Genomic DNA, 16,253 nt, shown 5'->3' with positions numbered 1-16,253 from the left:
ATACAACTGGAATTCATGAATTAATAACCCTCATGATTTGATGACCTATGAGGTAGCAATAGAGATATAGATTCTAAATATACTTTCAGATTAATATTTTAAAAGGAACGACCAAAAGGAACGACCAATTAAGATCATTTTACAAATGACAAAACAATTTTAAATTTCTTTTCAGGAATAGTGGGCAGACCATGAACATTAAGATCATACATGAGAATGGAGTTTTCTATCTAGGCCGTGACACAGACATTACTGAGAGATTCTCTACATTAGATGCCATGATCGAATACTACCATAAGAATCCAGTCAGTTATGCTACATACAGGAACACGACTGCAGTATTCTGTAGAACATTTGGTCAGAAGAAAGACCCTTCTAAACTGCTTCAATTGTAAGTCATACATGTATTTGATAAGGACAATTATCAGCAGCCATATTAGGTAGTCTGCATTGCTCAAATGATATTTTTACTATTATATATTCATCACAATTTTACATTTTGAGAAAAACACATATCGGTAATTAAGTATTTATTTATTGCAAAGTTAATGTGTATACATAAAAGTGCACAATTCAAATAGCTTAAAAGCTAGTTCTGTTAAACTTTTAGTTGTGAGCGACTATATCCAGATATTATTTGATAACAACTCCATATCCTTCTTTCTCTCACTAAAGTGGCATGATCATAACATGTACATGTCTGAAATCGTACATGTCTGAAATCAAGATTTATTTCTCAATAATTCTGGCATCAATTTTTTTTCTACAGACCTGTTTGTGATGCGCACCCCATGGCACCGCTTGTGGTGGGGAACACTGAAGATCACCTTCTTTGTATGGAATGCTCAAAACTAGTAGAAAGGTATAGAAATGCTGTCAAAAAGTGGAAAGAGATTTTTAAAAATTGCAATATTAGATGCATTGATCTACAGACTTTATTTGTTCACCTGATCCTCACTCCATCAACATTTGCTTGATATCACTATCATATGTAATATATTACATCAATCAAATAGAGCCTATTTTTAAAGGAATGTATTTTAACAGTATTTGCAAACAAAGTCTTTAACATGTTAAATCCATTCCATATTAATCACCGCATCGTTCTGTATATCAGCCACATTTTGCTGTTAAATACATGTACATGTATAAAAATACAATACATGCGTTAAGGCTAACTAAGGTGGTGAGGGCCATATATTGGAATCAAATAGGACTCCCTCACTTAGTTAAGTTTGACAGTTAAGTTATTTCTAAGCCCTGAACTGATAAGAATATTCATGGAAATACTGATATCATTATCTTTGTATGCATTATCATAGTAAAAGCATGGTATGTTGAAAATGGAAGAAATGGAAAATGGAGAATTCAATTGAGCTAATGGCAGCTACAAGACATAAACAACAGTTTTATCACATGTTGTGAATGTCAATGTAGAAATTTTACGCTAAATTGTTTTGATATGCAAATTTTTGAAAGTATAGTTAGGATTTTTCCAATTATAATTATAGATATGCTATACAGAAAGAGAAGCTTGCAGAACTGCAAGAGATCTTCAGTCGCATGGATTTAGAGAATTTCTCTATCGGCCTTCTAACAGGTATGAAGTTGATCTTGTTGGCTGCAAACTCCTAAGTGCTGAAGTGCCATTACCGTAGTTGTAGTATTCAGCTTTTAATTCTATGTTCCTGGGTCCTGAATTTCACTAACACTCTTTAATTTTATACCTTAAAGATGCGCCACCGCCTACAGAACATAAACCATACTCATCACTTGAATAATAAATGGTGTTTAATTGTGTATATACATGTGTCTTTTTAACACAAAATAGAAATATAATAAATATACAAAATTATTCATTTTGCTTTTGATACATGTGCTGAATCACTACTTCATTCCATATAGGACAGTGTGCCATGGATTTTTTTCGGGACACAATTAATTATTTTTGATATATTTATCTTGAAGTAAAATAAGAAGCTCAAACTTTTCAATGATGGTAATGGTGTAAAGTAAGTAACTTTTGTAACTGAAGAAAAATACTTATTCGTCTGCTCCCGTTTTTGATAGAGAAAAAATACCATTCTTCAGCGGTGGAGCGTCTTTAATACTCAATAAATAATGTATAATATATTTACAAACAATTGTGATGTTGAATAGACTATTTTAGAGTATTTTATTTGGCTGTAGAGAGCAAAGTTAAATCATTCCTTCAAGACAAGGGCTTGCCTGCAGCTGACACCTCTACCATATGGTGAGTTTAAAACTTGTACTTATTGTAATCCATCTATGTGTGTGGTATTGTAATCCATCTATGTTTGTTGTGTGTGGTTAAATGTTGTATATAGTTTGTGAGCTAGTAGCAATTAAGAAAATATTGCTCAGTAAATGTTTCAACTATGATAAGTAAAGTAGATGTTTAGATCGCAAAATTAAAACCACAGTAGACAAGTCTTTACTAGGACACAAATTGAAGTACATGTAACCATGAGATACAAATTGAAGTAGCCATGAGATACAAATTGAAGTAGCCATGAGATACAAATTGAAGTAGCCACAAAGTAGTTGGTTCATAGTAGTAGAACATGTGACAACAATACATGCAGTGAATATTGTCGTTGACGTCAACAATTTTGATGCATAAAAGCATTTCTTTGATGACATTGCCTTATTCAAATTCCATCATTGTTAACTATAGAAGAAAATATTCAACACGAGTGTACAATTTTCAATGTCAATTTAACACTCAACAAGCCTTATGTTTATCAGCCAAAATCTCAAAACTCAGATTCAGATATCCCTGTCCATATGACACGCCCATGTAAAATTCTAAATACCCTATACCCTGAGGCATCAGGCATCTTGCTTTTTCAACTACGTAATGTATAGCTTTGCCAAAAACAATTATCATAAAAACATGATCATTGTTATATATCCACTGGCTAGCATTACAAATTAATACACGTTTACTGAAAATCTATAATAGTTCTCATCTCTATCTTAATCAAATATAACTTTAAAATGAGATAAATATATTTTGACAAAATAGCGAACTTGTCACTTGTATTTTGAACATGGAAAGGTGCTGAATACCTCTACTGTAAATTTCAGGAATCTTGCTGACATAGACCAGGATGGATTTCTCAGTGAAGAAGAGTTTTGTATAGCTATGTATCTTGCTGATCTGGTAATGACAAATAAAACTCTACCAAGGAATTCAAGTTATCTATCCAACTTGATACCATATGATACTGCTGCAGGTAGGCCTCATTACCACTGAACAAGGAGTAGCTACCAAATTTAATTATTTTGTTTATGCATGTATTAATGATGTCAGATGCTGTCTACAGAAATGATTTTATTGTCAATTTGTTAATTTTATCTCAGCTGGTTCAAAGGACCAAGGTTAACTTATGCCATACTGTGCCATCCATCGTATGTCATCCGTCAACAATTTTCAAAATTGACATCTTCTGGAAAACCACTCATCGGAATTTGACCATTTTGCTGGTAGCATCCTATAGAGCGGTTGGGTTGAATCCCTCTGGGGTTAGACCAAAAGTAGTCAATTTCGTCATATTGATTTAAACATCTTCTTCTGTTAAAGTTATGAATGGATGTGACTCATATTTTGAACATAGCATCTATATGCGGTAGAGATTTCATATTGTACAAATGGTTGGACTAAGCACCTGGGGGCCTGAGGGATGTGAGCAAAAGGGGTCAATTTGGTCATATTGGCTTTGGGCCGTACACATCAGAATAAAAATTATTATAAGTTAATCTACTACTACCACAAGTCAAGCATAATGCTGCACGGGTCATATAAAATACCATTGCTTAAAGTATTAAATGGATACTATGTTAATGACACGGCCCTAAGATAGACTTCTGTAAATTGTCCTTTAACAGATGGGAAGGATTTTCCAGAAGAGATCCTACAGATGGATCAGCACTCCATACAGTTATACAAGGAGTGTTTGGAGGAACAGGAAGAAGCAGACCATCATGTTAGAGTGATTGTGATTGGACAAACCGGGGTTGGAAAGACTACACTTACCCGTAATCTCCTCGGACTACCGCCAATATTGCCGCCGGAGATAACGAAAAGTACAGACGGAGTTGATATCCACAACAGTTTTGTTTCTTTGGATGATAACACTTGGGTTACAGATGAAACAGGTTGGTGTCGTCATCACATATATGGTGCTCATAGTGATATATTTAAAAGGTGTTACCGTGTGGTCGGTTGATTTCACGGGGATGGTATTATTGCGATATTTAAGGGTCATTGATGACTGATCGTGAAATTGTGAGAAATGGTTGAGATATATATATATATATGATTAAAGCCAGATAGCAAAAATTAAAAACCTCTAAAATTTTATTTCAACATTCTGGAATTATTTTGTTTATTCTGGAATGCATTGATAGATAATTAATTTTATTTAATTAAATTTAATTTTCAAACTAAATCCGACTTTCTGATTGGCAGATTCTTTTTCTTTGTACTAATGATGAAAAAATCTAAGAATCACACGAAAATGTAACACAATCATGACAGCACAATAGAGACATTGACGTTGCTTATTGATTTGGAAAAAAATAATCAATTGGAAAATCAAAGGAATCATATGTTCAAATGTATTCTATTTTGTCAAATAGTCTGAACAATTAATTATAAGCATTGATGTCACTGTTTTCTAACTTCATCAGGTAATGAAATAAATTTTGTTTGCAAATAGCGAGAATTTCTTTCATACACAGATGGAGTTAAAAATAGTGACATCTATGCTTAATCAAACAAAACATTTTTAGCTCACCTGGCTCGAAGGGCCAGTGAGCTTATGTCATGGCGCGGCGTCCGTCGTCCGTCCGTCCGTCCGTCCGTCAACATTTCCTTTAAATCGCTACTAGTCATAGAGTTCTGCATGGATTGTAACCAAATTTGGCAAAAACATCCTTGGGGGAGGGGAAACAGAACTTGTATAAATTTTGGCTCTCCCCCCCGGGGCAGGAGGGGCGGGGCCCAATAGGGGAAATAGAGGTAAATCCTATAAATCGCTACTTGTCCTAGAGTTCTGCATGGATTGTAACCAAATTTGACCACAAACATCCTTGGGGAGGGGGAACAGAACTTGTATAAATTTTGGCTCTGGTCCCCCATGGGCAGGAGGGGCGGGGCCCAATAGGGGTAATAGAGGTAAATCCTTTAAATCGCTACTTGTCCTAGAGTTCTGCATGGATTGTAACCAAAATTAGCCACAAACATCCTTGGGGGAAGGGGAACAGAACTTGTATAAATTTTGGCTCTGATCCCCCGGGGGCAGGAGGGGCGGAGCCCAATAGGGGAAATAGAGGTAAATCCTTTAAATCGCTACTTGTCATAGAGCTCTGAATGGAATGTAACCAAATTTGGCCACAAACATCCTTGGGGGAAAGGGAACAGAACTTGTATAAATTTTGGCTCTGACCCCCCGGGGGCAGGAGGGGCGGGGCCCAATAGGGGAAATAGAGGTAAATCCTTTAAATCGCTACTTGTCATAGAGCTCTGAATGGAATGTAACCAAATTTGGCCACAAACATCCTTTGTGGAAGGGGAACAGAACTTGTATACGTTTTGGCTCTGGTCCCCAGGGGGCAGGAGGGGCGGGGCCCAATAGGGGAAATAGAGGTAAATCCTTTAAATCGCTACTAGTCATAGAGTTCTACATGAATTGTAACCAAATTCGGCCACAAACATCCTTGGGGGAAGGGGAACAGAACTTGTATAAATTTTGGCTCTGGTCCCCCGGGGGCAGGAGGGGCGGGGCCCAATAGGGGAAATAGAGGTAAATCCTTTAAATCGCTACTAGTCATAGAGTTTCTGAATGGAATGTAACTAAATTTGGCCACAAACATCCTTGGGGGAAGGGGAACATAACTTGTATAAATTTTGGCTCTGACCCCCCGGGGGCAGGAGGGGCGGGGCCCAATAGGGGAAATAGAGGTAAATCCTTTAAATCTCTACTTGTCCTAGAGCTCTACATGAATTGTAACCAAATTTAGCCACAAATATCCTTGGGGGAAGGGGAACAGAACTTGTATAAATTTTGGCTCTGATCCCCCAGGGGCAGGAGGGGCGGGGCTCAATAGGGGAAATAGAGGTAAATCCCTTAAATCACTACTTGTCATAGAGTTCTGAATGGAATTTAACCAAATTTGGCCACAAACATCCTTTGAGGAAGGGGAACAGAACTTGTATAAATTTTGGCTCTGACCCCCCGGGGGCAGGAGGGGCGGGGCCCAATAGGGGAAATAGAGGTAAATCCTTTAAATCGCTACTAGTCATAGAGTTCTGCATGGATTGTAACCAAATTTGGCCACAAACATCCTTGGGGGAAGGGGAACAGAACTTGTATAAATTTTGGCTCTGGCCCCCCGAGGGCAGGATGGGTGGGGCCCAATAGGGGAAATAGAGGTAAATCCTTTAAATCGCTACTTGTCCTAGAGTTCTGCATGGATTGTAACCAAAATTAGCCACAAACATCCTTGGGGGAAGGGGAAAAGAACTTGTATAAATTTTGGCTCTGATCCCCCGGGGGCAGGAGGGGCGGAGCCCAATAGGGGAAATAGAGGTAAATCCTTTAAATCGCTACTTGTCATAGAGCTCTGAATGGAATGTAACTAAATTTGGCCACAAACATCCTTGGGGGAAGGGGAACATAACTTGTATACATTTTGGCTCTGACCCCCCGGGGGCAGGAGGGGCGGGGCCCAATAGGGGAAATAGAGGTAAATCCTTTAAATCTCTACTTGTCCTAGAGCTCTACATGAATTGTAACCAAATTTAGCCACAAACATCCTTGGGGGAAGGGGAACAGAACTTGTATAAATTTTGGCTCTGATCCCCCAGGGGCAGGAGGGGCGGGGCTCAATAGGGGAAATAGAGGTAAATCCCTTAAATCACTACTTGTCATAGAGTTCTGAATGGAATTTAACCAAATTTGGCCACAAACATCCTTTGAGGAAGGGGAACAGAACTTGTATAAATTTTGGCTCTGACCCCCCGGGGGCAGGAGGGGCGGGGCCCAATAGGGGAAATAGAGGTAAATCCTTTAAATCGCTACTAGTCATAGAGTTCTGCATGGATTGTAACCAAATTTGGCCACAAACATCCTTGGGGGAAGGGGAACAGAACTTGTATAAATTTTGGCTCTGGCCCCCCGAGGGCAGGATGGGTGGGGCCCAATAGGGGAAATAGAGGTAAATCCTATAAATCACTTCTTGTCCTAGAGTTTTGTTTGGATTGTAACCAAATTTGGCCATAAACATCCTTGGAAGAAGGGGAACAGAACTTGTATTAATTTTGGCTCTGACCTCCTGGGGGCGGGAGGGGGGGCCCCCAATAGGGGATTTAGATGCTAATATTAAAATTCCATCAGTAAAAAAACAATGAACCTGTATTCAGAACATTACTTGGCATTACAAACCAGGTGAGCGATACAGGCCCTCTGGGCCTCTTGTTCTATACACACCCCCACTAAAAAATCGAATGCAAATATTTTGTAACTGTAAACAAATGTTGAATTTAAATTTATCCCAAATAGTCATAGTATTTAAACACTTTTAAGCTCTCATTTTTAGGTTATCTGACCCGAAATCCAAGATGGCCACCACAGCCGCCATCTTGAAAACACATTTTGAACTTCTTCTCAAGTTCTACCGGTGCGATTTGGCTGAAACTTGCATGAAATGATCCTTGCATGATCCCGACAAAGTGTTGTTACAGCTCTGGTTGATTCCAAATCGAAGATGGCTACAATGACACTATATCTTATTAATTTCCTGTATGATTATTGCCAAGGCAGTCAGATCACCGTTTAGGCCCTTGGACGTATCTCTTGTTTATTCTGAAATCTTGTATTTTGTATTTTTCATTTCTAATAAAGTGTATCTATAAAAAGACTTTTCTTTCCAACAGAAATACAGAAAGCAAGTAATTGCAATGATGCAAAACTAATAAAGTTGTTTCGGAATACGACCAATCTTGAAGTCAATTTGTCAAACGCCGATGCAACAAACACTTACCTGGATTTGCAGACAAAAACAGTGACAAGTGATATTGACGACCCAGCTGTCCATGAAGTTTCACAGGGAGTCTCTTCTGAATCAGATGATATTAAATTCACTTTGAATGAAGATACAGATATCAGCAACAATGCGGTTGACTCGGAAGAGACTGGTGCTAGAGTAACCTCCCCTTCACCAATCATAGATGAAAAAGCGTCCATGCTTGGATGCCGAGAGTTTTTGGAAATGATGCAAGCATTTGAGAATGTCAAATTAAAACATAGCAATGATCAAAGTCAGATGGCAGGTGACCTTTTCCTCAATACTGTAAAAAATCTGGTGATGTCACAGAAGGACTCCATAGCAGATAAGGATGATGCAGTAAGTGTAGCTTTATCCATCAATCAGGATATTGCATAATGTATACAACCTAATAAACTCCCTGGGTGCTAGAAAAATTGAAAAAATAAGTAGGTGCTTAACAGAACCAAATTTGGACTAGCCTTTCCTGTAATTATTGCACAAAGAAACTACAATTAGTTTGCAAAAAGAATCATGGCAAATAAAGGAACTTATGGTTTTCATATCAGTGAATTTAAGGCATCAATAGGTTGGACGGAGGCACTTACAGGGATGGAGGCACTTGTTGGGTCGAATATGGTAATATAGATGTTCATGCATTACAAACCTGAATTAAGAAAGTTTACAATCAACAACATTTGTTCAACCCACTGTGAATGTGTTTTGGTTTGTATTTACTTGTAGAATTACGGTGAGTTGTCTGTGTGGGACTTTGCAGGCCAATTTGTGTTTTACACTACCCACCATACATTCCTGACCCCTCGGGCTGTTTATCTACTGGTCACCAGACTTGACCAAAACATCAACGATCTTGTAGATAATGACCAGTGTGTTTTAGATGTCACTGGCTGCAAAGAATTGAAAATCAAAGGTAAGTATTTCTGTCTTCTTATATACAGGAATATGAAGTATTGATAAAAATTCTTGTGACAGGTAAAATCAAGGACGAATACAGTATTGTATGATGCTAAAAAATACAAAAAGTGTACATAACAGCAAGGACTATAAAGGGTGACTATACAGAATCACTAGAAGTACTGACCACTGGTCAGTGGTTTTTCTTTGGGTACTTTGGTTTTCCTCCACCAACAAACCTAGCTGTTAATAGGACGTTATACTAACAAAACCAAAAGCAAACATAATTTTCTTACTGCTAGGAACATTGAAGATGAGAACCATTCTTGTAATACCGATAGTAATACTAAGTCCTGTAACCGCTAGAACAATCAGGCATGAGGATCCTGGATAGCAAGGTCAATCACCACACGAATATGTCTTCTAACAGCTAGAAACAAAAAGAAATAAAAATAAAATGAAATACAGATATTATAACATAATTATACAAAATGCAATATAATAATAAATTCGGTGACTACGTTCTTGTAGCTGGTAAGGATATCAAGGTTGAGTATAAAAGTTTGTATGTAATACCTTGGACACTGAAATTAAACACAGAGTCTTGTAATTTAAATATATGTTGTATATTTAACTTTTTTGTGGGATAACCTTTTTATTTGTGATGCTTTAACTGGGATAATATTTATTATATATTATCTAACTGTTTTGGAACTGTTTTGTAGAACCTTTTGTGACATATTAGCTAGGATAATATATATTATATATTCAACTGTTTTGTGGGATGAACTTTTATGACGTTTTAGCTAGGATAATGTATATTGTGTATCCAATATATTGTGTATCCAATTGTTGTGACGTTTGGGTTAGAATAATGTCTAATATTGTATATCCTTTTTATGGGGGGCGTGTGTTGGGTGTTTATATAACTTAAACACTTGCACTTATTTAAGAGATACAACTTGAGTGTTTAGGAACCTTCAAATGATGTATTTAAATAGTGTAACAGTTTTGAATGGAGATTAACTTTTGTGACAGATTTGGTGTCATATTGGATGAATTCTGTCCACCTATACAGTCACAATGAGGAACAGCAACCGCCAGTGGTATTGGTTGGGACTCATTTGGACAAAATACAGGTATTCTACATAATAATCTCTTTCAAATTGATTAGAATTTTCAAATTAAATTTTAAATACATGCAATGGTAATAACTTTTGGTGAAAACAAGAATATTGCCTTCTGCAGATTTATATCTACTTCCATTGTATTGAAAGATAATAATTATCTTCTGTCATGTTTGAAACAGTATTTAAACGAGTTTTTTTAGTTTATATTTGTATGGCCTTAGTATGATATTTCAACTTATCCTAGTCGTCATACTGTTATCAGAAAAATATATACCTGATGTGCTAAAAAATTTCTGTGTTATATCAAGGATTTATAAGTAAGCCTCAACTACGTCCTTGGTTACATATACTTTTATTTAAGTGATAGTATTTCATAATTTAAAGGGAGACGTTGAAAGAGAGTCCAAGAACTATTTTGTGGAGCTGAGAAAATCTCTGCTTAACACACCAACTTCTCGCCACTTGATCGACCGAGATTTTACTGTTTCAAACCACCCCACTAAACACCAGATTGACAGTCTCCAACAGAAGATTTTGGAACTTGCCTCTAAACAGAAGTACTGGGGAGAAAAAATCCCGGCCAGATGGATAGCTCTTGAAAAGGCCATGATGGAAAAGAAGCTTAAAGGTGTCTGTATTCTGTCGTATGAAGAAGTTGTTGAGATAGATAAAAGTACAGGCGTTCCTATTGGCGACCAGGAGAGGCTAGATCTGTTTCTTCGCTTCCAGCATGCAATCGGAAAAGTTATTTACTTCAGTGAAGGCTGTCTGAAGGATCACGTTGTACTTAGTCCTCAGTGGCTCATTGATGCATTCAAATGCATCATTACTGCTCGGCAATTCTGTATCGAGAACCCAGCCCTTGTTCACTACTGGGACGACCTTAACAGCACAGGGAAGCTCCATCAATGTATGGTAGAGGGCATTTTCAAAAAGGAGGACAGATTCTGTCGCCATAAGGATCATATTCTTGGCTTAATGGAGCGACTTGACATCATCACTCGTCCTTCTGTACACCAAGATGGCGATGGAAGCTCCACAGTATTACAAGAGTTCTACTTTGTGCCGTCATTATTACAGGACAAACTCACTGAATGCCAGTTGAACAACTATGTCGGTGACACTAGTAGAACCGCTATCTTGTGTTATGTCTTCAAAAACAATTTCCTGCCACCGGCTGTATTCCACAGACTCCTCTCAGCATGTCTCTCCAAATATCCAGTGGCAAAACAAGGGTCACAATTCCTGATGTTTTGTGGCTGTGGGATCTTTGATCTAAATGGCGGAATGACACGACTTGTGGTAGCGTTCTACGATAACATCATTCAAATAGGGCTTTACCGATTCAGTCTAAACAAATATCCACCCGACGCTACTACATGTACGTCAGTACAAAAATTCGCGACGGAGACATTGAAGCGCATTCTCGGCAGATATTGCATGAATCTGCCATTCACTCTGTGCTTGAAGTGTGAAAGAAGTCCTTTGCTTTCTACCGAGGGCTTGCTGTCTGTGGACGACTTAGCGACAACAGGCGAGGAGATGGTGTGTCATGGTCATGCCAATAAAAGTCACGTCATCAACAAATATCGCCACCTACAGGGATGGTATTCCGATAAGGTAAGTTATTTATTATTAATAATCAAGCTTAATTATTTAAAAATATTTGTCTTCAGCTTCATGATTTGCAGAAAGTAAAATCTGATACTGATGGAAATTCAAATAGAAATGCATGACATCAGATCAGTTTCCTTCAAGACGCGGAGGGATTTATATGTGTGCTACAAAGAAATTCTTTTTACTTTCAGATACCATCTAATGATACCAAATCTAAGCACGAAGGTAAGGCATTATAATTATATAAAATGGGTGTGTTTCTTCTTGCTCTCAAAGCCAAACAATGTAAATTTAATTATTTATCATTTGGATAATTTTTCACTTTTGTGTTACCGTGTCTTACGTAGAGTGTTTTTACAGATCGTCAGGTGGAATCTGTCATCTTTGGACATCTTGATGCTGTCCCAGATAACCAAGAACTCAATCGGATGTCTGCCAGAATTGGAAAAGAGTTTGAAACTCTTGCGTATTATCTCGGTATGAATGATGCAGAGATTTTCCAGATTCGGTCAGATCACTACTTTGACACCAGATCCCAGATTTATCATATTTTACTCCGATGGAAGCAAAAATCCGGGAAGAATGCTACATATCGGTGCTTAGAGGAAGCGTTTAGACAATCTGAAATCGATGTTGATGTTCTCTTTGGATCATGAAAACATCTTGTCTTTTTCATCCATTGCCTATGCCATGACATCTACATACCCCAAAGCTTTGAACTAATTGGCAGCTTTGATTTTGATTACACAAAATCATATCTATAAAAGAAAATATAAACCTGTTGCTAGCTCTCGTGTATGCAATGTGTTACTAATTAATGGAGCCCCCAATGGCCAGTGGAGCTATTATAATACGCTCAGATAGAAACGATCAATATGATTTGTTTATCAGTATAGAGTCAGACATTTATAAGTGATCAGATTTGAAATATTTACTCAACGTAATAGTTTTGATCCCTGAAAGGGTACCTCATATATATATTCCAGGAATTTCTCCACAATTTACTTGTCAAATGATGACCTATGTTAAGCGTTATAAACAGTACTAATTTGATGTCTCCGATAATATAATTTAGTAGTAAGTGATAATTTAGTAGTAAGTGTTAGCCGAATGGAGGAAACAAGCACAAGACTTCACTGCTTGTAACTCAAATGTTCCAATTCTCATGGAGATTTGTTTATCCTTGTCTGGCATAAATGGGTTTGTTTTAACCTAGAATATCCTTTCAAGTATACACTTGACGTCACTAATACCGTTACCAAATTACAACCAAATGTTTCAGTACATTTCCATCAACGTAATTCTTTTAAGGCTCGTAGCTACCTACTTTCATATGACGGAGCTCTAACCGCAAATTGACGTCAACAAGATATTAATTCTTGTCGAATGTAAACACATGTACAAGGTCTGTGAAATCCACATCAGACAGTGGTATCGTTGTATAATGAGGTGTGTACTTTTTTGACCTCAACTTCCATTGTCAGCTTTGAAGTAAAATTTGACTGAGCTAACTGCATTCGCTTCCTTCCAATAATTAAAGAAACATTGAGGCGATATCTGTTTCTTTCATCACTTATCTTCAGTTCATTGTGAAATAACGGGATGTACAACTCAAAATTAAATAGCAATTTGACGTGGCTTATTAGTAAAATAACATAAAACATGCTCATTAGACAAATAACAAAACCATCAGCTGATCAAAATATTTACTAAAAGTGGCCAAGGTAGATCTCTATAGAAATACCTAGATCATTAAAAGCACATATAGAGCACAATTAAGTACATTTTAATGAAAATATACCTCAATCTGGTTGGATCACATGTTAAATTTTATTGAAAATTTTAGATTAATTACTCATAATTTTTGCATTATTTTTTCAACGCCAATTATTTCGAACAATTGTTATTTTTGGCATGTTAAAATTTGATACGAGGCAGAAGTTTCCGAAAAGGAGAATACCAGGTTTATCGATTGCAATTATAATGCCAGAACATCTATATCGATAGCCTAAGATGAAGTTAAAACATTATACAAATGCACAATTCCCTGTATAAATGTTTGTTGTGCTTAAAATTGTTCAGGAAGTTATGATAAATGCATTGTATAATATCAACGGTAAGCTTATAATAAGAATGAAAACATACCTGGAGTGAAACAGACATGTTTATTGACGTAAAACCATTTTTAAGCAACTGCGGCCATTCCATATATTATAATAAATCACTTTTATTATTTACATTACGATTTTATATACTTGATTAAAACTCATGACATTGCACTTGGTTTACACACCGATGAATTTCTATTTTCGGTGGAAATAATTTGTGGAATGCTAATTAACACAAATGACGTTTTTATCAACTTGTGTGGTTATATATCTCGGTAATTTCCATTCTACTTTTCTACTATTTGATTTTACACACATAATAAATATTAAGTTAAAATATAATAATGTGTCGTTGGAATCACAAAAAAATAGACAGTTCAGGTTTTAGTCTTCAAAACAGGTTTCGAGTTTCATTGTTGATAAATTAAGCTTGTTGTCAACTTACACATGGAATATATTTTCAGCGACAAACCTTATCAGGATGTGCAGGACAAGATTCGAATCATAGTTTTGCAGACAGAAAATCATAACGCGCGCTATTACAATGTAATGCGTTTCCACGGATTATGAAGTTTGTCTGCAAAGCTCAAACGCCTAGACAGACCATAGATTCCATAAAAAGACAATGCTTAGATATTGTATATGGCAAAATTATATAAATATAAATAAATACTTAATGAAACAGTACCAAAACCATCTCAACCAAATATTGCTATTAAAGAGAGAAGTCACTGGTAAAAGTTAACACCTATTCAAGCAGGTTTGACGAGCAATTAGCCCTGTAACATTACCTCTCTGTAATTAATAGTGACTCCTGAATACATGGTCTATTGTTTCATTCAACAATGGCAGCTGGAAACATAGTTATGTACAATGTTACACTTTTAAGGTAATTAATACTCAGAATTTCCTTCGAATGTGACACGCGTTTTCTTTTGAAACGCGTTTTAGGTTAGATGCTGATCACGCATACACTTAAATACTCTTCCACAAATGTTTTGGTTAACATTGTATATATTCAGTGCACTTTCCATCCTATGTCATCGCCAATTCAGCAGATTTTCACACAGTCTTCGACACATTATTATCGAGCTAAATATATTCCTTCGTCTTTCGCCACACCCATAAACAAAATGGCGACACCTTCTGGTTTCTGCATCGTATCCGTACCACGACAGACGAGAACTGCATATTTCTTGTTCGGTAGGAAGTGGCAACATGCACAAATCAACTGAAAACAAGATAAATTTAAATATTTACTACATCATGCATTTATAATAAAGTATGTGGATTATATTCAACGCCTATGGTATCAGAATACAATACATGTATACCACACGCGGTATGAATTATCAATTAACCTTTTACAACATTTTGATTGGTCGACAGTGACCTTTGATAAGGATAGCATTTGCATCTTAACTTAATCCAATGCATCTTTTGACTGTAGAAACATACTGTACAGTTGTTGAACTTTTTGCAGGTGTTAAATTTCGCGATTGTTTAGAACAGGTACACGCCGTGATGAGTTCGCACTTTCGTGATAATAGCTACATGCATACTAAAGTTACGTAGAAAATGCGCAAGCAAATATTAGCGCAAACTGTTTAGCACGAAAAGCGGTAAAATATTGTCACCGCTAAATTATATGCGCTTACGGTATTCGCATGGAGTTATTCTCACGAATCATCTTTTTAGAGTATATTTGGAAACGTCATTCACATGAGTGTTACACTCATTTCCATTGGTAAGATGTTTGACATTATTTTGTCGTACCCCGTAATTCAATTTTGTTTGTAACAAGCTAATTTTCATTGCTTAAAACTATTTTTGTCAGCCAAGAAAGGAAAAAAATATAATGGCATTGTCAGTTTTCATCCTGTATCTGATTTGCTTAAATAACGGCGTATTGATTTCATAGAAAAAGAGTCCAAAAATTAATCTAGAGATTATAAGCAAATTGAATTAAAGGAATTACTTTTGATAGATTATCAGGTCCTCTGACCATGGTGACCTATTGCGGTAGTCTTTTGTCCGTCGTCGTCCGTCGTCCGTTAACATTTCCTTGTGAACGCGATATCTTCAGTAAATATAAACCGAGCTTAATGAAACTTTGTATGTAGACTAACATTGGAAAGATCTCGGACGGTTTGAAACTCAGCTTGATTCAATTGTAACTTACGGAGTTATTGCCCTTTGCAATTATAATTATTGAATTTGGTGAACATGACAACTTGAGTAAATATGATCCGAGCTTAATGAAACTTCGCATATAGACTATATGGCTGATATTGGAAATATCTTGAACAATTATGAAAATAAGCTTGATTCGACTCGAACTTATTATGGAGATATTACCCTTTGCAATAATAATTATTGAACCTTGTAAACACGGTAATGTGAGTAAATA

The 16,253-nt window shown here is 36.6% G+C and overlaps 1 protein-coding gene across 2 annotated transcripts in view; it reads left to right on the top strand.

The window, feature by feature from the left end:
• Nucleotides 1-12,734, top strand: part of LOC138314182 (uncharacterized) — a 56,754-nt gene extending 44,020 nt beyond the window's left edge. For both annotated transcript variants that reach the window (XM_069254372.1, XM_069254373.1), the window contains 12 exons: nt 176-391; nt 770-862; nt 1,512-1,600; nt 2,191-2,254; nt 3,112-3,260; nt 3,913-4,182; nt 7,964-8,433; nt 8,818-9,004; nt 10,027-10,127; nt 10,503-11,738; nt 11,927-11,960; nt 12,096-12,734. In XM_069254372.1, coding sequence (XP_069110473.1) covers nt 176-391; nt 770-862; nt 1,512-1,600; nt 2,191-2,254; nt 3,112-3,260; nt 3,913-4,182; nt 7,964-8,433; nt 8,818-9,004; nt 10,027-10,127; nt 10,503-11,738; nt 11,927-11,960; nt 12,096-12,391 — 3,205 coding nt within the window. In that variant the 3' untranslated portion in view covers nt 12,392-12,734. The remainder of the gene's footprint in view (nt 1-175; nt 392-769; nt 863-1,511; nt 1,601-2,190; nt 2,255-3,111; nt 3,261-3,912; nt 4,183-7,963; nt 8,434-8,817; nt 9,005-10,026; nt 10,128-10,502; nt 11,739-11,926; nt 11,961-12,095) is intronic.
• The last annotated feature ends 3,519 nt before the right edge of the window (nt 12,735-16,253 follow it).

Source organism: Argopecten irradians, chromosome 2, assembly GCF_041381155.1.
Source record: "Argopecten irradians isolate NY chromosome 2, Ai_NY, whole genome shotgun sequence".
NCBI classification, from domain to species: Eukaryota; Metazoa; Mollusca; class Bivalvia; order Pectinida; family Pectinidae; genus Argopecten; species Argopecten irradians.
Note: the sequence above shows the minus strand (reverse complement) of the source record. Positions and strands in the feature narration are given on the sequence as shown.